Raw genomic sequence first — 24722 nt, forward strand, 5'->3', positions numbered from 1 at the left:
GAGAAGTTTAGAAGGGAAAAGGAAACCACCCACTCATGAGAATAACACTCACCTTTGGTAAAAAGGTTACCAGTCTTTGCCATCCTTAGTCTTCCTGAGGGACTTTACAATCTTGTACATTTTAGGCAGTTACCCAGTCTTTCTCCAATGACTGAGTAGATAAACTCTTGAACTGAATATAATGTGAGTAGCTAAGAACAAAGGGAAAATGGTGCCCAAAGGATTAGAAGGATCTCTTTCTTTCATGTAAGCTCTCGGGGCTACTTGTCCTGCTTGACTACAACCACCTCCCTTTTCCTTTTTTTTTTTTTTTTTTAACAGAACTGTGTTCTACCATAGAGCATAGTGATAATGTTAGCATTGTGTTATAAATTCTGCAGCACCATATATTTTATGGTGACAAAAAATGAACCCTGAGGATGATACTTCACAAGAAAAAAAATAAAATTGACACAAAATTAGAAAAGGTCTTGAATTTATACAGAAACAGAGAAAAAGTCTTTTTTGGAAAAATTTTAAGGGCTATAACAAAACAAAAAATGGTGCTGTTATCAGAAATGTATAAATTGTAATTTAAGAATGTGACCACTTGGGTTAATTATCTGAACTTGGATGAATGGATTTATTTATTTTATTTATTTATTTATTTATTTATTTATTTATTTATTTATTTATTTTAGTCAGTTCCCACTATTGTACTTAGCTCTTCTTGAATTCATTTCAGAGCAGAGACTAAAGGAAGTTAATATCTAAGGAGGGATGGGAGTGTTCATATTGTGGTCAGAGGCAACCCTTGGCTTACTTAGTGACCAAACACAGAAGTCTGAATTCTGAGCGGAGAGAATGGGACCTGGGTATCCCATACCAAGACTGAGTTCATAAGAAAACACCCTGATTAGCTTCACCCTAAGCATTTCACTGTTTCAAAAAAGAACCGTTTGTTACTATTGTTACACGGTTAAGTGGACAAGCCCTTGCCAAGTAGTTCATTCTGAGACTTTTGTAAAATTTCTAAAGCTTAAATGTCTGGGTTTCATTCAATTGCTAAGAGAAATGCTAAATAAAATGCCAGTGTCCTTCATATAACCCCATTAGTTTTGAAACTCGTTTTTCTAATGTACCTGTTAGAAAGAAGACAAAGAGAAAAGAAAAAAATGAGTGAGTGATATTTAGAATATATTTAATCTAAAAAAAATATTTCATTTCTGAATCCTTTTGTCTAGATTATTCCATTCATTCTGACCATTTGAAAGGTTATCATGAGACAGGCAAGTGAGGCACTGACCCTGCTCCTAACCCAACGTGGACTTGGAGAAAGTGGCACCAGCCCTTCCAGCTGTGACCTTCAACCTTTGCTCTGATCTCTGGAACAGGACACACATATTTTTACACTTGAGTTTGATAGGTTTAAAAACAACAGTGTCTAAGTGGAAAGATTTAGGGCATGGAGACCAAGAAAGAAGGGAGCACGTTGGACTGGGTGCCAACCATTAGCTGTCAAGAGGAATTTGGTGTGTTCCCCACTGGCTTTTTGGTTTTGGTTTTGGTTGTTTTCATGAGATGCAGTACAAACTTCTTTCATCAGATGTTGCTTTGCTCCCATGCAAGGCTGCTTGCAAGCTGTGAAGCATGCATATTCGTTTCTATCACCAAGCTCATCCTGACTGTGTTTCTCTAGAAACGTATTCTTTCAAAACTCTGTCCCTTCTGTTAGGAAGAGATAGTAAGAAGCCTAAAAAGGACTCTGATCCATGGGGTAAGCCCTCTATCTTTAAACAGTTTAAAAAGTCTTCTCACACTGCTGCTTGTCTTTTGCAGCAAGAGCTCAGAGAATAGGAACTGAGGAGTGGGGGTGTGGGGGGGCTGCTAGTTTTTTTTTCTTCCTTCCAAAGTCAGCAACATGTTTGTTCTGTTCCTCTGAGATTCCCTTGATGAATATAAGAGGCATTGACAGAATTCCATGCAAAGTGCACAGTCTGAGGGTCCTGGCATCGCAGGCCCTTGGCATTGTCGAGGGAGGAATTAGCTGCTGCTTCCTAAATATATTTGCCACTTGGTTACCAGCTGGAGACAGAGAAAGAAGCCGAGAAGGAAGCAGAGGGCACGGAGAGCTGCGTTTTCTAAATGGTTTCAGGCCACTGGCATTTCAGCAACAGCTAATACAAACCAGATGTCAGGTGCTACGCTCCACTGGCTTTCAACTGAGGGCCTGCCTCCGTCCATGATTAATCACCTGCGCTGGTGGGTAGAGAAGGTCTACCTGGTCTTTTTGTGTGAGCAGACCTAAGGTCAGGGCCAGCAATCAAGGTGGCAGGCATGTGCCTCCCTGCCTCACTGCTGCTCCTATATGCACAGGACAACTTGAGTTTGTCCAATGAACACAAAATTAGCCAACACACTGAACTCTTGGATAGGAAGGGGATATTTGCCTGATTACACAGAAACACCTGGCAAACTTCTCCAGGACCTTGTGCCTCCTCGTTTTCTTCATCTTAGGGGTTAGCTAATGATAGAATTTTTATGTCAGACTAGAGAAATCAGCCCTGGCTTGTAAGTCCTTCCAAAGTTTGCTAGGGAGCAAAGCTTAAAAAGACATGTTTGGATTTTTTTAGATGATACAGAGACCAAGATCCTGTGGCCCCTTTCTCTCAGCCATTCAAAGCCCTGCTGAAGCTTCTTCCTCCTCTTAGGCTCTCTCTCGTCAAAAGACTCTGAGACCGGGCAGTTGTGAGGTAACACACATGGAATCCCACACTATTTCAGTACAACTAGAGAAGCAAAGAAGATAACTCTCTTTGTCTCGTCTTCTGCAGTGAAAAGGGGCTGGTATTCCGCACCAGCCTTGGTTTCTCTCATCGTGAGCTCATGTACAACTGTGAAGTGAAACTTACTCAGCCGCACTCTGGCTTGGAGAATTTTCAGAGAGGAAACCAGCTACCTCACCAGCCTCAGCTGGGGAGGATTAAGCAGGTGGATTCATGCCTAAGAAGCCCAGCATGTGTGAGTTTGAGCTACAAGGAATCTATTAGCTCTGTGTGTCTGCATAACAAATTGCCCCATGTGGCCCTTTAAAACAATGCTCCATTTACTATCAGTTGCCTTGGTGACAATCTGAGCAGAGCTTCCTCGGGAAGCTGAACTAAGATGGCACCATCTACTCTTTGCAACAACTCAGGATCCTCTCCCAAAACCAAACTCAATTCTTTGGGGCTGCATTTGGATTGAGGTCCCCATGTTCTTGTTGGCTGGATGCCAGAGTCATTCTCCACATGTGGTGGCCACTCATTCCTTAGCAGGTTGTTCCTTCATCCTCAAAGACAGTACAAGTCTCCTGAGCCAGTCAGACATCTTTCCTTAAATCTCTCTTCCAGAAGGCTCTCGTCTAAGGTGTCCCTGCTTGCTCATATCTCTAGAGCTTTTAGAAATGTGTGTGTGTGTGTGTGTGTGTGTGTGTGTGTGTGTGGTGTGTGTGTGTGTGTGTATGCGCTTGCATGCATGCATGTATGAGACAACTACCAGGGTTACATTCCCAGCAATGATCTGCTTCACACTGAAGACTGAGAGTGAAAATTACTCCAGGGAACACTAAATTCTGAGAGACAGGAAAGTAATGGGAGCAAATCCCTGGCACGTGTGCAACACACACACACACACACACACACATACACACACATACACACATACACACACACATACACACACATACACACACACATACACACACATACACACACACATACACACACACATACACACACATACACACACACATACACACACATACACACATACAAACACACATACACACACATACACACACATACACACACATACACACACATACACACACACATACACACACATACACACACACACATACACACACACACACACACACACAAAGGACCAAAGGACAGCCTGGTAGGGCATTGGCCACGAGGAGAGCTTTTGGGAGCAAATCCAAGTCAAGCAGCCAGGTTTTAGCTCAAACTAATGGTTTTTACTATTTTTGAACTGTGGAATTTTTTTTTTGAAACCCATTGTAAAAATTACACATATTTTGTTTACTTTTACAACATTGAATTTCATCTGGGCCTGTCAGTACACTAAGTGATTACTGTTTAATCTTCACACTAGAAAGAAATGTGCGGTTATAGCCAGCATTATTCACAGTTTTACAGGTAAGGAAGGGAAGATGCAGAGTGAGGAAATACAGACCCGTGGTGGGAGTTACTTTTGAACCCTGGAGATTGGGTTCACAACCCTCTGGCACTTGATCTTGGTAGTGGTGTTATATGGGGGAAGGATCAGTCTCCCCACTTGTGATCAAATAGTAAAAACTAAAGTTTTTTAAACAAATTAGCTGGCTGCCACCCCTCCCATAGGGCTTGCCAGTGGCCACTTTGATTTCTCTGACTTCTAAGAGTCCTTTCATGAGAGTTCTATCAACTCAGTTACTCAGTCCAGAACTTTCTTTTAACATATCCTTTGCCTCTGTGCCCCAACTTCAAACAGGCTGCCACTCTGCTGTCTAATTTTCACTGTCTCCAGCTTATATCCTAACTCTACGAGATTCCTATTCCTCATTCACCCACCCATCCCAAACAGGTCATTTTCTACCTATGATACTGCTATCTCTCCCATTACCAACTCCCCAAATCAGACTTGGGAGCATTTGAATATTACATTGGTCTAGTTCACTTGTCCTTCCACGAATGTCATTCAAGCATTATGAGCAATGGGGCTACCCAATCTGGTAACTCGAAGCAAACTTCTATGCACAAGTCATGAGCTTATCACTTCCAAATCTCTTCTCCCAACATCCAGAGCATTTCCTTCCTGGGGCACTTAACGTTCCCCCATTCTGTTATGATAGTATTAATCTTCTAGTTTGGAGGACCCTGGAAAATAGTGGTATCCAAGTTACTCTTCTATTGCCATAAGGAAACAGGATGATCAAGGCAAATTATAAAGCAAAACATTTAATTCGGAACTCATGGTGGATGAATGTTGAGTCTATAACCACCAGGATGAGGAACATGACAGCCAGCAAGCAGGATGCTAGATCAGTAACTGAGCACTTACATCCTTCTCCACAGGTATGAGACAGAGAAAGCTGACTGAAACTTCAAAGCCTGCCCCCAATGACATACCCCACCAATAGGGGCACATCTCCTAGTTCACAAACTAGGGAATCAAGCATTCAAATATAGGAGCCATAGGGACCTTTCTTATCCCAATGGCCACAAGTAGGAACACTCATCTTTCAATCGTCTCCTGAATACAGCTGTCATCTGTATATGAGAAGCCATATATATCAGCAAGTCCTGAATTATCATCCTCCTACAACCTGAAATACAACTACCATCATCCCCAGTTATTAGACTGGTGAACTGACACACAACAGGATGTTAGGTTTTTAATCATCAAAAAAAGGGGATCACATAAAACCCTACAACAGATATACTGACTAGTCCCAGAAACTTTTGATTCTTCTCTACTGTCTTCAGTTACAATTTATTTTATTGTTATATTATTATCCTTATCATCATTATTACTGTTACTGAATCAACAATCTCAATGTGATGTGTCACTTTGAGCTGTGGTTCTTACTAGAGTTAGACATCACAATTTTCCCATGAGCTCTTTTAAAAGGTCAACCCCAGACCTTCTAGAACATAATCTCTGAAGTGGAAGGTTGATATGCCTGCTAGTTCCTTTACTTGCTTAAAATAATGTCTTTCATTATTTTCATACATTTTACTTACATTTATTCCCATCACCTTCTCTTGTACCCTTTCCTTCTGATCTCCATCTTCCCTCAAAATACTGTCTTCTTTATACTTTCATACGAACACACACACACACACACACACACACACAGATATATGCATACATAATATATAATACATATATTTTATAGAGAGAGAAAGAGGGAGGGAGAGAAAAGGAAAGAGAGAGGCAGGGAGAAATTGATTCTGCATACAAAAGAAAATTCGTCTTACTTTCCAATTAGCCTCAATTTTTAAAAATTCCAGAAACTTTTGTCATCTCCCTTTGTTAAAAATCACTAATTCGTGAGGACTCTGGAAAGTCCATCCCTTCTTTAATGTATTAAATTCTACTATAAAGACTTGCTAGGCTACTACTCTCCATTTAAATGCAAATGAACCATTTAATTAATAATATTCGAGAGATTATCACGGTGATACTCCTGTCAGATGGCAAGTCTGCCTCTTGATTAGATCATTTCTCTTCAGAGTTCCAAAATTCCATCGTCCATTCCTGCTTCCACAGCCAGTGCAGCTTCTGCGTGCCATGAGAGCTTTCTGCGTGTCAAATGCATTCATGCTTATGTCATGAGACTCGCGCATAACCAATGACCTAACTCTTGAGAATCTTATAAGCAGATCCAGTTTCCACATTATCTTGGCAATACTTTCATAATCCTCAAACCTCAGTTTCCACATCGGTAAAGGATTCCAAAACATCACTCTCTGGCCCCTCCTTAATGTGCACATGGCCTTTCTCATCCTGCTCGGTGAGTGAAATCCCTGTCAGTGTGTTTGAGTAGCTTTGTAGTAGTAGCTCTTTGGAGTCCTTGAAATCAGGCCATGAAGATAGCTACCCCTGCCTGAAGTCCAATCTGCCCCTCTGTGTACATTCCCCAGGGCCCGGACTGCACAGACTAAAGAGCCTCTAGCACATGCGTATGCGGCTATAAAACATGCCGTAACCTTGGAATCCTGACATCAAAAGGGAGAGCTCCACTGCCTTATAAAAAATGTGGGCTTCTCTAAGCAAACCACTCCAAACGCTGTTGTCTCCACCCCACTGGGAAGCCTGTCACTGCTAATGAGGTTCTTACGGTTCTCACCGCCCATAGCCTCTTCATCTTCCCTGAGATCTCTCTGCCCCTGAGTGTGTCGGAAACAAAATGTCCTGTCTGGTGTCCAGTGCTTAAAAATAACAGACACTGGGTTCCTGCTGCCACATGGAAACTTTACTGCGGGGGCTGCTCAGCACCCCACACTCTGGGTCATGCAAGGGAAGCAGTCAGGGGAACACCAGCACTAAGAAAGGGTTTATCCTACTGTAGGCATTCTCTAATGTCGACTTGATTTTCCATGGGCTAATTTTTCTGAAATACCAACTGCTTAAATGGTGAGAAATGTACTATAAGAAGATACTTTCCATCTATGGAGACAAGGACCTCATTTTTCAAGTAATACTGCCCAAGCTGGAGTGTAAGATTGCTCAAGTCAGTGTTCTGACAGTAGTGGTGTGCTAAATCATTTAAGCGAGGGTAGGCTGTGTGTATCCCCACATGTCCATTTTTAAGCAGGAGAACACTAGAATAAGTCACCCGTTGGCATCTGGAGATATATATATATATATATATATATATATATATATATATATATATATATATATATATATATATATATATATATTCCTCTGCTAAAAACTGAGAGTGACACTGTGTTGGCCCAGGAGATCATCAAACCATCTCTTTTTCTTTCTCAATCGGAGAGACAAATGCCTGCCCACCCACCCACTCCACCCGGAGCATGCCAATGCTTTGGTGGGGAAGAAATTTTCCTCCTCTAAGACAGCACACTCTGTCAGTTTCCACTATCCGCAATTCCTTCTGCTCCTCCAGGAGACAGAGTTGTCCTAAACATATTTCTGGAAACGCCACAAACCATTGTTTTTATTAGGGGACTGCAAAGCTTTGTAGTGAGAGGCTTTGTGTTTTATTTGTTTTCCTTCCTCTGCCCCAGCTGTTTTTGTTTTAACAGCATCGGAGGGAAGGTTAAAGTATTCGTGGCCTCTGTTAACCTAGCTCATCTCTCAGGCGGTTAGGGCTGGAAATCTGAAAGGCGAGAATGGCAGCACATAGCTCATTTGCAGGCCTGGGTTCATTCTTAACCACACCTCTACCTTCTGAAGGGGATGAGGCAGATGAGGGGGCTGATCTCAAGTTGAGTGAGCACTTTGGAGCAGAGAACTACCAGGAAAGCAGGTTACCCACACAAAAGGAAAGGAGGATTCGGTTACTACCTAGATATGATATCTAGCTGCTGCTAACTCTCCATTTTTTATTTTCAAATCCAACTTTGGAGTCAAAAAGTAACCAGGTACCTGCCATGAGCACGCACAGCCTTATGGGTAAACTAGCAATAGCACCAGTTTCTGAAATTACTAAATCTCTTTTTGAAAATTCATGCCCAGTGCTATCCCCAGAGTCCACAGTTCAATGGGTCTTGAGTACAGCCTTGGCATGTGGTGATGGATTCTACAACCTCTCCAGGCAAATCCAGGTGACACTGATGCTGCTGAAAACTAGGGAAACAGATTAACTGCCAAGCATGTCCTAGATGCCAGTTGCCATACCGATCAGGTCTCTTGCTTTAGCAGTCTTCATTTCTGCCCCCCCACCCCCCGTCTTCCTGAGATAATCTTATCTTTACCTTGCAGATAACAGTGAGGTTGTTTTAGGGACTAAAGTTATCCAAGTCCAGCTTGATGGCAATTCACTTAACTCCAAAGCCTATTCATTCCCCTCACAACACTCAGCCCCGAGTTTAGCAAAACAAACACATAAATTCTCTAGAAGCCAGTGTTAAAATCATCTCATTCATTTCTTTAGCTGACTGGGGCCTTCTCTGTCTTGTATGGAATCTGCAGCAGGAGAGGCTGAAGCTCTGTAATTAGCAGCTTTGTGTCTTTCAAACAGGATCTGGCTGCAGTGCCCAATCTGCAGAATGCCTGGGTGCTGTCTCGACAGCAACCATTCCTGTGCACAAGGACCCTGCCAAATATTTCTTCTGCTTTTACCAAGCTCTCTTCAAGCACGGATCTCAAAGCACACCATAATTAGTACAATCACCCACATCCTGTCTAGATGAGCAGCGTTTTATATGTACAAATTCCCCTTTGCCCCCAGGCCCTTCAGGAGAATGCAAATGTTTTCAACTTTAAAGAGTGAGGAATAGAGTAATTGAAAGGAGCTGTATCTTGGCCAATACCAAAGACCTCAAAGGCATTTAGAGTTGACCTGTATGAGAAAGCATGGTGACTATAAAATGTGTCGTGGTGGCTTATCAGCCGTAACTGTGCTGATAAGTGGTTCAAAGACAGGAAAGACGGAACAAGAATGACCCTTCCAGTGCTTACAAATCAGATAAACTCAGAACCAAAATTCTGACTGGTTTTATTAAGTTTTCGAAGCTTCTAGAAGTAGTGACGTGGTGACATTCGCTTATGATCCAGTTACTTGAGGTAATTGAGGAAGAGAAGACAGACGGGGCCAATTAAGTAGCAGGGCTGTCCAATGATAGATGAGTCATTGTAGGCAAGTGCAAAGATAATGCCACTGGGAAAAGCAATTTAAATCATCTGTGTACTTCCCAACCAGGAAATCCTCCGAGTCTTTGAGGGGGAATATTTAGGAACCATCAGGCCCAGCCTGATGAAGTCATCTGTTCACCGTGTAGCTAACAATCAACAAAAGTGCTGAGCACACGAGAAGACAGGCCATATGGAACACATTTGGGTGGCTGGGATATGTATCCATGCCTTCTCTCAGTCACCTTCATATCACATCTTACCACGTCCCTCTTCTAGTCTGTTGGCCCATTTTCCCTATTCTATGTTCTTATCTCCCTAGATGTGCAGTTCCAAAGTATAGGTGAATTTTTAAGGCAAATAGCACCCCTCCTAATTTCTACTTTTATACTTCAAAAAGGACACCCCATGTACACATACAAGCTCCCAAAAGACATTTCAGCATATTATAAAGCAATTCTTTTTTAAATGACTTAAGAAGTTGTGACTACTCAGTAGAATTTATACAGATGACCCTGCATATTTACACACAATTGACAAATGTAGAATTGGAGAGCAGAGACATCATTTTTATTGTTGTTCCTTTGGGTTCTCAAAGGGGGGGGGGGAAATATATACATGAAAATAAACCATTCTTGCAACTCCCTGTCTCTTTCAATCCAAAGGCCCTCTTAGAATCTCAGAGAAAAGCTTGTTGTCAGTGGTTGTCACATTGAAAAATACCTGGAATATTGTTTCATCTCCTGCATGCTTGCTCTCTCTCTCCTCCCTTTTAGTTCACCCCCCATCACAACATTTAAATGTTGGGTTCTTCCATCTGTCCACAAGCATCCCTCCTCTTTCTTTGGGCCATTGTCCCTTGCTCTGGCTCATCGCAACTCACTTAGTCCTCTGCCAACCTCCTATGGTACCCGTCATTGCACCACTGCATTGCTTCTCTAACTGGTTGCTCTTCTCTGGTGTTTTTCTACCTAATTACTTATTCACAGTTTAGATCCCAGCCGGGTCATCACTGGAGTCAGGCTACCTTGTTCTTGCTCTAATCTCCCTAGTGTGAACTATCATAGCACCACATAACTTTCCTTTACGATGTTCATTAGAGTTATGGATGTATCTCTATCATCTATAACTATCTCCATCCATATCCATATCTATATCTATCCAATCGGACTGTTTGATTTCACGCCTCCCTTCCCACCAATCACGATCTTTCTCCATTGATGTATAGTTTCCTCTCATTGCTGCCAGAGAACTTTGTCTGTTCTCCACAGCAAGCCATCACTTTTCTTAACCAATGACTGACTCTATCTCATGGATTCTGCTAAAACCTTTTCTCCTCTTCTACTAATACTGTTCTATCAAGTGTTAGTTTTAAGTTTTTCTAATCTAAACTCTACTAGCAAGAAGATATCTATCATCTCTTTGCAAAAATTCCTGTGGCAGTCTATATCATGATTCCCTGACCAATATCCAAATGAACACCCCCTTAGGCCAAGGGAATCTCTACCCCCTGTCTGTGGCCAGGATTAGGAAACTAGAATGCAACAGATGTTTTGTTTTCATATTTTTTTTATTTTTTCTATCATAATCTGCTTACCAGGAAGTAAGAATCTTCCTTGAAACCTGGAGTTAGATAAGGAACAATTACAGAAAAGCGTTGGCAAATGAGGCATTTAACATCCTACCTCTTGATGTTCTACTCAACAAAATCTTCATTCCTCTGTGTATACAGTTGGCATTATTAATCAATTAATGTTAGGTCTCTTTAGAACTAATGATCAAAGAAAATTTGTGAAAGAAGATCTAAATGTATTTGGGGAATGATCAATCTTATCATTCAACACACTGGACAACTAGATAAACAAATGACTTCAGGAGGACAGTCTGCTGGTTCACTTTAATATACATATATATATGTATATATATGTATATATATACACATACATAATCTTTAGGACCCCACAGCCAAAGTGGAAGGGTTTCACAAGGTCTCCCCTTTACCAGGCTTTGGACTCTTAATCCTCAATGTCTGCCTAACCCTTTACAACACAAGGCCTTCGAGTTCTCCACTTTTTCTATTATAAAATATGGGCATGACTGTGATCAGTTAATATTGTACAGGTAGAAAACATAGCCACCATCTATTCATTATCTTGACAGAACCCTAGTGTTCAGGTTAACAAACCAAATTCCAGAACCCAATTTCTTAGGCTAAATTCTGGCTTGAGTAAGTATTTGCTTTCCCTTAGGTATTATATAAGATTCCAGTACCTACCTTGATATTGTCATAATAAAATAGTAATAGATAAGTTACAAAAGAGTACCTGTCTATAACTGTGATGACATTATATATATATGGATTATAATCATTGTTATTGCTGACATCTTTTCAATATTTATTTAATTCTTTCTGTGTCTCTGTCTCTGTCTGTCTGTCTGTCTGTCTCTCTCTCTCTCTCTCTGTGTGTGTGTGTGTGTGTGTGTGTGTGTGTGTGTATGGGTAGATCAGAGATTGTTTCTTTCCTTCAACCTTGTGGGATGCAGAGATCAAACTAAGGAAATCAGACTTTTGCCTGTAACCACTGATCCATCTCACCAGCACTCTATTCATATTATTTATTGTGATTGCTGTATCCTGCGTGGTCAAAGTAGTGGCCATCTGTCACTAGAAATATTTGCTCATAGGTGACAGAAAAGATCACTTGCTAGTTCACACAACAAAAAGTCCAAATGATGATCCTAGCTTACCCATGGCTAGATACAAGTGTTTCACTTAAGACATTCACTATCTGTGCCTCAGGTTGTATCACAATCAATAACATTCTTGACAGGTTTCCTTAGCGAGTTGACAAAGATCTAGTTTCTCATTCTTTCCCTTCTGAAACAAAGACTGATATTTCCAAATATTTTTTTCCATCATTGAACCAACAATCAGAAGGATAGAATATTCCAATAGGCCAAATCAATGCAACAAAAGAAGAAGTGTGTCAAGTTTATGCAAATATCATCAGCTACTGGAGGAAAGATGCTGAACCGAAGGTTCCACAGTTCAATCATTTTTCAAGGACCAAGATGACTGCAATCAACATGTTTCCTGAAGTTTTCACCTTTCTTCTCTAGAGAGTTACAAACACTCAGCAGTGATATTCAAAATGTTGAATAACTTGTAAATAACCTTTATCTGAAATAAATGAGCACCTAACTAATAAGAATGGAAGTCAGCTAGAGACAGCCACAACTACAGTAACACATTCCTTCTGAATAGTAACCCTTTGCCAAAGGCTAGTACTGAGTTAACTTCTAGGGCACTTAAATATTGAATCCCATTCGTTCTCATTGAGTAAACACCCTCTAACTCTGGCTTGTTTCTTCGTCTATATCCATTAAGGAAGGACTGATAGAAGCAGATTTCTTCAGAACTTTTTCTTCTCCTTATGAAACTGACACATTACCTACTGCACTAACGAGGTCCCTTTTCTCTTCCTAATTCCCTTCATCATCTTATGTATGTGACCACAGGATTAAGGCACTTTGGATAGAGAATTTTTGTTTGTTTGGTTGGTTTTTTTGGAGCTGGGGCCCGAACCCGGGACCTTGCACTTGCTAGGCAAGCGCTCTACCACTGAGCTAAATCCCAAACCCCCGAGGATTTCTTTTAACTTAACTAAGGCATCAATATGTATGACATAGACACATGTCTTGCCTGTCCTGTTTCAGACCAATGTTGTCTTTACTTTCTGGCTGAGAAAATCAGAGGTCCTTTTTTTCCATCCCCTCTCTAACACTACCAAATGCTTATGAAACAAATCTGGTCTCAGCTGGCCCCATCCTTCGTTGGTGGCATGTTATTTCTTTAAATTGAAGTTAGATAAATTTCCCTTCGATTAGAGACTTAGTCTACTACTTTAATGGGCTGGTTCAGTTTGGATAAAAAATGTTACCAATAACTGATTTGTGTGTGTGTGTGTGTGTGTGTGTGTGTGTGTGTGTGTGTGTGGGTGTGTGTGTGTGTGTGTACATACATTTCTTATTACACTCTCTTCTCATGAGTTAATGATTAAAACACTGGGCATAGAGTCTATACAGAAGAGGTACTTGCTCCCACTAGTGCTACAGCACTTAACACACCCTTCTCCCATCTTCTCTCCCAGGCACAACACAGTACTTGTGTCTGATCATCCTATTTCCAACTCCTCTTAGCTGATAAGCAAGCCCACAGGGAGGAAAATGCTTGCCAGGTTGAGCTAACCTTTACTTCCCTCTTCCTGATGGAGACAGAAGGGATTCATGTCTGTGTCCTTTCAGGTGTGCAGAGAATACAGCAACTTAGAGAAAACATAAAATATTTCCGACGGCGACTTATAGAGATGGGATTCATCATCTATGGCAATGACTACTCTCCCGTGGTCCCCGTCCTCCTCTACATGCCTGCTAAAGTGTCGTGAGTATCCACTGACCCTCAGAATCATGCCAATGCCCAGTGTGTCATAACAAAGATGGGATGTTTGATACCATGAGGTTTCTCTGTTCATGAACTAGATTATGTGCTTGGAGAGGTGCTTGAGTTTTGACCTCAGACACGCAGCTTCTCAGAAGCCATCTGCCCAGCATCTTCAGAAGTTTTTCCATGTACCTTGCAGTAAAGGAAACAGGCGCCAAGGCCCACCTCTTTACACCATTTTCAAGCACTGGAAATTTGGGGGAATGGCTTATCTGAATTGTAAGAAAGATGGTCTTGAGCCTCCTTCTAACACGAGACTGTCCCTCCAACACATAACCTCAGTATTGGAGCTTTCTGTTTGACCAACTGCGAGGGTTTGTATATGCTCAGCCCAGGGAGTGGCACGATTAGAAGATATGGCCCTGTTGGAGTAGGTGTGTCACTGTGGATGTAAGCTATAAGACCCTCATCCTAGCTGCCTGTATGTCAGTATTCTGCTAGCAGCCTTCAGATGAAGATATAGAATTCTGAGCTCCTCCTGAGCCTGCCTGGATGCTGCCATGTTCCCTCCTTGATGATAATGGACTGAACCTTGGAGCCTATAAGCCAGCCCCAATTAAATGTTCTCCTTATAAGACATGCCTTGGTCATGGTGTCTGTTCACCGCAGTAAACCCTAACTAAGATACCCATCATCCATCTACCTGAACAGATAGATAATTTAGAATACAAAAAATACCATTAAAAGAATTTGGAGCCTAGCCTGTTGAGAACTCATTCTGAGTAGCAGTAAGTCATAAATTCTCAAAAGACTCATTCTTCTAAACATATCCTTATGTGATTTTTGCCACAGCAAAATATCAAGCAGCTGAAACTTGCATGTGAGTGAGTCATTTAGCAGGCTATACCATCAGCTTCAGTCAACCCTTTGTTCACAGATGTAGGTCAAAGAAACAAAGCACTGAGTGCCCAAGGAGACAGAATACACCAGCATCCTGCTCAGTGCAATGGCGGGAGAGGAATGATAATGGAGATTCTACAGAGCCATTAATCTAACCAGACTCCACCTTCTAAGTTTTGAGGGCACAAAAGAACACATGCACTTATTCAAAAATGACTAGATAAATAGCATACTTGAGAAGGAAGATTTCAAACTTAGAGCATGTCTACCTAATATTTCATCATTAGCTCAAAGGAAGGCACTCAATATAAACTGGTTGAAGTTCACAATGCACGGTAACAGAGGAAGAGCAGTAAGGGGCATGCAGGAAGCTAGAGACCGGAATTAGAATCTCAACAAGTTAGACGACTGAATAGTCCAATGAGGAGTCCATTAATAGTAAAAAAAAAAATCACACGTTTTTAATTAAATTTGTTTTTATTCTGATACATAAAATATAAGAACTATATACATTAGTAGGGTATCACGTGACATTTTTTCATGGTGAAAATGTTTTTTAAACATTTTTGAGCTTGTAGAGATATATAATATGTCATTTTGATACATAGTCAGGACTGAATTTCAAATGCATTTCAGATTTACTAAGACAGTATATTTCATGTCACAATGATTCGCGATGTTGTAGTAAGAGGTTCAGAATCAGTTTGGGCTCCTCTTCTCCCTTAGAGAATCTTGGACAAGTGAGCCAACAGCTTCTGAATAGCAGTTTCCTCCTGATGAAATAAGATATATTAGTGCTCCATTCCTGAGATTAAATACTATAAAGGGCTGAGGATATAATTCAGTCATAGAACAGTTACCTGACACACACGAAATCCTGGCCCCACTCTGCAGTACTGAAGGAAAAGAAAAGGTATCTACAGCATCTGGAATGATGCTTGTCATGTAAGAGTTATTCAAGCCCTGCTGTTGTTAATAACTCGAATCACATTAGTGCTTACTACAGCTCTTGACTCAATGTATTCCATCATTGTCAACTACTAGTACAGCCACTGTGCTAATTAGTAGTAGTTTCAACTGAGAAGACAGTTAAGTTGCCATGGTGGTATGGTTCCCCAAGATAATTGTTGTAGTTAATAAAGAACTCCTGGAAAAGTACTGAACAAACCGTGACTCTGCATTACTTATCCTAGATTGGACCACAAGTCCTGGTTCCCTGCCTTTTATAGTTGTTGTTCAGGAGAAGCTAACATTGCTTATGTTGGTTATATTCTAAATAAGGATTTTTAACCTTTCTAAACACTCACCATGGATGTAGTCGTTGCTCCCAGTTTATAAATGGAACTATGAAACTAACAAAGGCTTAGATTTCTTCCTTAGATTCACCCAGGTTGTAATCAGGAACCTAAGAATCCAACGCCATTTTCCTTTGCCCATAGACTGGAGCTCTGAAACCTGCAGCACAGTCTTTCAAGCTTTAGTCTACATCTCATTAAAGCAACACAGAGTGCTGAGCTAACAGTCTTGAATGTTGTCTTTGACAACTCAAATTGCATCAGTCAGCTTGACCAAAAAAAAGGCTATTTAAGGAAACCCAGGCTAGGTGGCATAGAAAGTCGTGGGGTCTATTTGTGGGGACAGTTATCTGAAGGACATTGCCCACCTGCCTGGCACTGCTTCCTTCTATGATGTTCCTTCTGTTGAAAGGTTATATGTAGAGAAGCTTTCAAAACAGGGAGTAAATTGTATGAGCTGGTGTGAGTGCACTTGTTTTCATTTTCACGTTTAAAACCTTTGATGCCAGGGATACACAGAACAGTTGCTAAAATGACTCCCCAATCCCCATCACTTAGGTAAAATCACTGAGTGCACAGCTGTAATCATAACTCTGGGGATACAAGGCAGGCAGATCCTTGGGGCTCCTGGGCCAGTCGGTCCCACCAAACTGAAGAGTCTCAGGCCCAGTAAGCTTCAAATTAATAATTAAAAGAGAGGTAATGAAGCTGAAAGGGAGTGGGCAGGATTTGGGAGACATTAAAGTAGGAAGTGTGGGTGGAAATGATGTAAAAACACTATTTATGTATAAAGTTGTCAAATTTCATAATAAAATATATATTGAAAAAAAAGTGGAACAGAATTGGAGAGGACAGTCCAAACCCACCTCTGCTTCCTAGTGCACACATGTCTACATACATGCACATAAACACACAAAGTTTTTAAGAATTCAAAGTTACGATGTTCTTAAAAATGGAGAGTTCTTCATAGTCCTCTACCCATATGAGATTAAAAATAATATCAAGTGTGGTGTAGTTTTGAATATATTGCAACAGTACAATCATCTGTGGTGTTTCGTACAATGTAATTCCTGCCATAAAATGTGGAAATCAGTCTGGCAAGATGGCTCTGCAGGTAAAGACACTTGCACCAAGCCTGATAACCTGAGTTTGATTCCTGGAATACACGTGGTGGAAGGAAAAAAAGACTCTAAAATTATGTCCTCTGACCTACATACGTGTGCCATGGCACACATGCCTTCACACATCCACACGAAATAAACAGGTATAAAAAACTCAAGTACACACAGAGAGAGTATAGTACATTCAGCCTGCGGTACAAGGTTTATACTTCCCCTAAATGTCATTGTCACTTGGAAATTTTGGTATGCAAGTTGTTATTGTGCCACATCCACTGCAATGCTAATGTTTATTATTATTATTATTATTATTATTATTATCATTACTACTACTACTACTACTACTACTACTTTATATTCTTGGTAACTTCTAGCCTATGGCAACTCTGATTTCCTTTGAGGGTTACATATCCAGAGACTCATTATATAAAATGTTATCATCTATATTCTCTGAGATAGTCTAAGTTTTAAATTCAGAAATGTTCCTGGGAGGCCCTAGATTATCCTAACGAACAAACAGTTATATAGTTTTTTGCAACATTCTTTGACAAAACTCACTTCCTTTGATACAAAGGGACCCGTGTCAGACTGTGAAATGGTCTTCTGGGAGCCCTGACACCTAGCCTGAGATCATGGGTCAGGTGGCCTGTATCTAGCAATAAAGCACTTGACTTGTTTCTCAGACAATTCTGTGCTCTCATCCTGTGCAGTGCTGTGGGCAGCCTTCCATAGGGTGATCAAGAAGGCAGAAAGAACAGCCCCTGTTTTCAAACTTTCTCAGCTAGAAAGTTTTGCCGCCTTGTAGCCCTCTCGGTAGAAATCAAAGCGGGGATTCTTGCCTTGTCCAAGCCAGAGCGGCAGAAGGATTGTGTGTTCAGTTGATTTTTAGAGTCTCCACTGTTTTATTTGATAATGAATTCTGCACAAGGCAACCAAATAGCAAGGTGGATGAATGGGCGGGAGTCTGATTCAGTTATCTTTTCTAAAATATGGCTATGCTTCCAGCCTAACATAGTATGCCAGCAAGCACTTAATGCTAAGAACAGACATGAGACCTTGACATCACTGTAGCTAGAGCCACTCAGCAATTAAGATTTCCTGCAGAGGGTGACAGAGCCCAAAGAGAAAAAGAACTTATTGGGGGCAGGGGAGGGTGTTCCTTTTTGATCTGACTTTGGCTTTTAGAGTGAGCGATTTAGAGTCTTTGAGTTTAATATTCTGGGATCGTTACTGATGTTAACTTTGAAATAAACAAAGAGCAGAAGGATGGAAGGAAGAATGGAGGGAAGAAGAGACTTACAGGTTTCTCTACCTCCAAGAGCTTTGTAGTCAGTCCTATGGCTGGCATCCTATAGGCTGCAAGCACCCATGAGGTTCTCTTACCTCATGAATCGCCTCATCCCTTGAGGCCAGACAATAGGTCATTCTGCTTGTACACATCTCCATATGTTTACTCACAAATAAAAAAATAAAAAAGAAAGAGGAGACCTTTGCCAACACTTTCTTCTCATTTGATGTAGCATGTACCCTTCACTTCTGGTGTAGGGATATCAAATCCTGATCTCCAAATTACAGTCACTAAGTATCCCTTCTTGAAATGTCCACAATCAATGCTGCAGTTCAACCTTTTTAAAACACACAGGTTTACATTTAATAAATGTTATTCCCATGTCATTACATTATACTAGCTGTTTCGATTCCTAGTCCATGAACTCTGCAGATCAGGAAGTTCACATCAGTGCAGGATTGTTTCACCAGCATGTCCTGCCCAATACCGAAGGCTCTGTACTGACCGCTATCCAACCACTGTGACAGCTTCCATCTGTGTCCCTTCCTTCACTAGGTAGGAGGGACAACAAGTCATTGTCCTTTCTGTTGACGTGTTGTGTGGAAGAAAGGTTTAATCATCCTTTTCTTAATATCATTTTTAAAAAGAACAACTAAACACATCCTCTTTTTCAGTGGGATAATTCTATCTTCTCTCAGTTAACTTTTTTTCCTCTTTCCCTAAGTGCTTTTGGAAGACTTTTGCTTAAGAAAAAGATTGCGGTGGTGGTCGTTGGATTTCCAGCTACTTCTCTGCCAGAAGGTCGGGCTAGGTTCAGCCTTTCCTCAGCTCATACTCGGGAGATGTTAGACACAGTGAGTATCCATCTACCAACAGAGTGACTACGCCTGCTACCACAGATGCTGAGCAAACACTTTCCCTGAGACATCGTAGGGTTCTCTAGAGCGACTTACAAAAAGAAAACTCAGGACCAATAAAACTCACTGCTAAATGTTTTTAAAGAAACAAACAGACAAACAAATAAACAGAAAGAAACCACTGTGGTGTGCCAGGATTGTCCAACAACATGCCCAAATTAACACAGAGAGAAGAAAATCCATTTACTGAAGACTGGATTAAAGTCAGAATTCTGGTTTCATAGAAAAGCCTGAGTAGTCAAATGTTTTATTTGTCTGCTCTGAAAAGTAAAGCTCATCTTACATGCACCTTAAGGGTTGTGGCCTGGTTTTTTAACAGGTACAAAAGCATCTGTAACAAAATATGAGCTAAATTAAACAATATTTATAGGAAAATGATACTTTTTTATATAATATCAATCACATTTGAGTGAGGAAGTAGTCATTTAAAATGTATTTTATTGTCACTTCGTTCTACGTTTTATACGAATAATATCAGGACACTAAACCATTGCAGTCAGTCTGAAGTTAACTAACCCATAATATGAATGCATTTTTATAAGCAATGATGTGTAAGAATCATATTCAAAACCTGGAACAAAAAGATTAGACAATGTTGACAAGCTAGATTAATAACAAAGTGATGATAATTCCAGACAGAATAAGTTAACCATGAGAAGACACAGGGAACTCTGTGGGAGCAGAAAAGTGAGGTTGATTACTACAGTACTGAATCCTTACAAGGAAAGTGACTTTTCAGATGGGCATTGTTAAGTAACAATTATGAAGCCTCGCTGGGTCTTTCTGACCAGTAGAGCAACATGATCAGTCACGGTGAAGTAAGTGTGACAAGTGGGTTAGAGAGGAAAGAGCTCAGTGAAAGGGACATGAAGTGGAGCCATCTAAACTAAACAAGAGTTGACAAGTGGTTTCCATCCAGTGGTGATGGAAACAACAACAAAGATGAATCTACAACCACACACTATGAATACATGACTTGCCAAGGTTTGACAAGTCATTCAATGGAGGGGAAGCCTGAGCAGAGAGGACCAAGGGTATTTCTCTAGCTCTCCAGGCTTGGCGAGCAGAAGGATGGGCAAATGATACATGAGAAGAAATGGTAAGTATCAGAGTATCCATCTTTAGTGAGAAGGGAGGAATACGGCCAATGCAGACCTGTACACTAAGAGTATGTGCCTCTGCACTGTTGATAACAGTGAAAGCTGATTCTAGAGCTCAGGAAGAGTTGAAAGCCTAGAGCTACTGTAGTTTACAGAACTGTAGATATGTGGAAGCCAAAGATAAAAGACCAAATTGTTGAGACATGAACAACAGTGGTCAGAGGAAAGGCAGACTCTGGGAGAGCACCTACTTCCTGAGACATGGAATTGCAGGATGAAAATAGGTAGAATGTAGGTAGAGCTAAAATTGCCAGGAAGGCTGTATACTCTATAGTACTCTAGACACCAAACAGTTTCCAGAAAACAAACAAAAAAAAAAAAAAGCGGAAAAGCTACCTAAATATAAGAAAGTTCAAATAGGGTAAGAGATGAGAAGAAACTTTTAAACTAGCAATTACTGGGAGCTCGGTGTTCCTCAGAGTGGGCGGTTTTATGAGAATGCAAGGAACAAAAAGGAGAACACAAGGACTAAAAGGGTGAAAAGTATTCTTTGAGCTTGAATTACACACATACACACTACAGTGAGAGAGGGCTGCAGATGCAGGGAGGAGGGTAGAAGGAGAAGCAGATGGGTGAGGGAAGAGATTAAGACAAATACAGAGACAGAACAGGTCGAAAGAGGGGTGAGAGAGAAAGAGCCACGGGAGAGATAGAGAGACAGAGAGATGGCAACCTAGGGAATGGGGCAGAAGAGAGGAGAGAGGCAGAGACAGAAAGAGATAAATAGAGACAGAAACAGAGATAGAGAGACAGTGATTGATAGACAAGGGGGGAGGAAAGGGGAGAGGAAGAGATGGGGAGGAGGCAAGAGACAGACAGAGAAGGAAATGAGGGGAGACAGAGGAGATAAATGAGAAGAGACAGAGACAGAGGCAGAGACAGAAAGAGACTGAAAGAGAAAGGAAAGTAGAGAGAGAAAACCAGACAGAGAGACAGAAGGGGAGAGAGGGAAAGAAATGATGGGAGAAATTGAAAGAAAAAAAGAGAGGAGAGAGGGAAGGGGGCAGAAGGAAGCTGGAGGAAGGCTTGTACTATTTACACAAGGAAGTAAGAAGACAGCAAGGAGGACACCTTACAAACTGAAAATGAACAGGGAATAAACTCCAAAAGGTGACAGAAATGAGACGCATAGCAGAGAAGGCATCTTACCCTTTCTAGTCAAAACACCGTTAAGACATCAAATATAGCTAACTGTAATAACCAGACATTGAGCTCACATTTACAAATTCTTCATTGCTATAAAATACCTGGCATGCTAGGAGCACTGCTGTGTCAACTCAAGAGCTACTCTTGAGCTCATACATGCATTTCAGTGTAAACTCGTGAGCCATTATTGAAGATAACATAGAGTGAAACTTGAACCTGTTCAACAGTTAAGGGGCTAAGGTAGCAACTGGACATGAACACTCATAGATTATAAACAACAGTACACAAAAGCAGTCAGAGGGCCGGGGAGACGGTCAGTTGGCAAAGTGCTTGCTGTCTGTCTGCAAGCACTAGGACCTGGGTATGGATTCAAAGCCGTCATGTAAAAAGCTGGGTATAGTAGCATGTGTACCTGCAATCCTAGCACTGGAGAAGCAGAGCTTAGCAGAGCCCTAGAACTTGTTAAATTCGTAACCTTCAGGTTCAGGGAGACCCTGTCTCAACTATTAAAGTGGAGAACAATACAGAAAGTATTGGCCTGGCCTATGCCTTGCCTTCGGGCACATATACATACATTCATGTCTTGGATGTGTGTGAATACATGTGAGTACACATACATGTTCAAAACATCCACAAAGAAAAAGAGAGGGGGGAAGGTATCATTCAGATATCAGGTTGGGAACAGAAAAGAGACAGACTAGTGTAACAACTTCCTTTTCTGGCTCCATTGTGACAGCTCTAGCTGTCTTTTTACTCTAGCTCTTTTTACTCTACTTCTGAGGGAAAGATGATAAATACACACCCACCCAGTGGCTTCTCGATAGTACCCCAGGAGAATATGTGTCTGCTTCCTTAAAATCGCCTCCAGTATAAACCCCATGCAGTAAGAATGTCCTCCCTTCTAACCCCTGTCTCAGAGATGCCCATGACTCTACGGTATTCTTCTGTCGTACTTCAGCAAGGACTTTGATACAAAACTGAAATGTGTGTGGCCATGATTCTTTGCGAGTCTAAGTTATGCTATTCTACCAAGTGTAGGAATGGGCATTTTAAAAATGAGTTTTGGGAGGATTGAAGAGGTAGCTATGAAGTTATATGCAAGTCTTAAGATAAAGGAAAGATTTAGATGGGGCAGAGGTCTTAAGTTCCTTTCATCGCATGCCTAAAACAGAACATTCACAATGTTGACCTAGAGCATTCGAGAGGATTATCGTCCGTTACTTCTCTAGAATGCTAATGGAGATTAGCTCAGTTGATAAAATACTTACATGCAAGCATGAGGACCTGAGTTCAGTTCCCAGAACCCACTTTTAAAAAGCTTAGTGTAGCGACATGTGCTGGTAATACGAACACTGGAAAGGCAGACAAGGAGGAATTACTGAAATGGCACTGACCAGCTAGCTTCAGGACAGCAAGAGGCCCTGTCTCAAGAAACAAGACAGATGACTCCTGAATAATGACACCCATGGTTGTTCTCTGGTATCGCACATATGTACACACACCTGCAGGTCTTACAAGCCAAATCCCGATGCTATGGATTTTTGCTGGAAAAACATTACTATGGGTCTTTGGAAAGTTTACCATTAACCTGAGCTCTGCAAAGCAGGCCACTGAGGAGTTGAAAGATAACTTATGGAAGGACATCTCATTGCAGGTTTTGGAAGTTGTTGATAAAATCGGTGATCTCCTGAATGTGAAATATTTCCCATACAAGAAGTCAGGACGGGCTGTACTCTACAATAAGGAGAATTTTGACAATGAAGCAAGCTTTGAAGAGAAGAGCTCTGAACCAGAAGCCTAAGTTTCCTGGCTCTAAATAGAACATAAAGACTACCAGAAAGACCTCCCTCCCTCTTTATCTCAAAAGTAATATAATTGTATTTTACCCCTTCTAAGAACAATTTTATTTTTCAAACAAACTTAATTGAAGAAGGGAAATAATCATTTATTTAATGTCTCAAACTTGCTGCTACAAAGTGAAAGAATATAATTCTAGATTTAAGTTTTCCCTCTTCTTTGCTGTAAATACACACATACGTGCAAATGGTAGTAAGCCTATGTTTTAGCTGCTTTTGGGTCAGGCCTTATCAAGGGCTACAACTAAAATGAAAGGATTTTGATTTTTTACTTGATAATCTTCCTGTGTACCATCTGCACACAAGAAAAAGTGTCAGAGAGGAGCTGGGTCCCTCGTTCCACCTGAAACAGTTCATATGTGTCGTGGGAAGCTCCAGAAAAGGAGAAGACAATGTTGCTTCTGTTTGTCACATTTGGACTTTATCCAAGGACAGGTGTCAAAAGACACAGTTAATGCTTGGGAGAGAATACAGAACTGGCTGGTGGTGAGCAGAGACGTCTTTGAAGTGAGCCTCCTTTTTCCTCTTGATGTTCTCCTACAGCTTTATTGTTAAGCTCTAAGGACTGGAAAGTTCATGTCTCTTGTTTTCTAAAGAGGAGGAAGAAAAGCAATCACAAGCCAGTTTTGGACCTAGACTAAAACTATAAAATTAAAACAACCCAAATGATGCTGGTGCCATGCAGAGGGAGCCTAAAAACGCTTGGCCTTTATTGCTTTAAGGAACATCTTCCCATTTTTCTATTGAATTCTGAGTACATAGTGAAACTCAATTTCCCTTACAACACATTCCCAAATTGCACTTGAAAAAAAGGATTGGTGCATTATTTAAGGTATTTAAAAGTCTCTTTTAAGGCTATACAGATTCAGGTCCAGTGAATCATATCCTCCCTAGCACATCTACTCAGATTTAGTGAGAAGTGGCATTGCACACTTTTATGCAACTATGATTCACCCTCCTCACACACACAAAAATGACACACTCGTCTCTGAAAAATTAGTCCTCGGCTAATTGGTTCTAGTTGGTATGGAAAAAGCCCGTGGAAAAGCTTATCTTTAACAAGCTCCCAGATGGTGCCCAGACTTGGAAACTCCAAAGAGCAGTGGTGACCTTTTAGCCAAGCTTCTGTAACAGTTCGAATGAGTTACAGAACATTCCACTCCATCAAATGACACTGTAAACAAATCACTTCAAAAGAGGTTTGGCTCTGTGTGACACAGATGGGCCCAAGCTTTCATGCTGTGCAGGGA

The 24722-nt window shown here is 41.0% G+C and overlaps 1 protein-coding gene across 1 annotated transcript in view; it reads left to right on the top strand.

Moving 5' to 3' along the window:
- The window catches only part of Sptlc3 (serine palmitoyltransferase, long chain base subunit 3), a 130127-nt gene extending 105851 nt beyond the window's left edge, over positions 1 to 24276 (top strand). The window contains exons 10-12 of the mRNA NM_001106517.1: positions 13657 to 13792; positions 19118 to 19247; positions 23271 to 24276. Of these exons, the coding sequence (NP_001099987.1) occupies positions 13657 to 13792; positions 19118 to 19247; positions 23271 to 23417 (413 nt within the window). The 3' untranslated portion in view covers positions 23418 to 24276. The remainder of the gene's footprint in view (positions 1 to 13656; positions 13793 to 19117; positions 19248 to 23270) is intronic.
- Positions 24277 to 24722: the final 446 nt, after the last annotated feature.

Source organism: Rattus norvegicus, chromosome 3 (genome assembly GCF_036323735.1).
Source record: "Rattus norvegicus strain BN/NHsdMcwi chromosome 3, GRCr8, whole genome shotgun sequence".
NCBI classification, from domain to species: domain Eukaryota; kingdom Metazoa; phylum Chordata; class Mammalia; order Rodentia; family Muridae; genus Rattus; species Rattus norvegicus.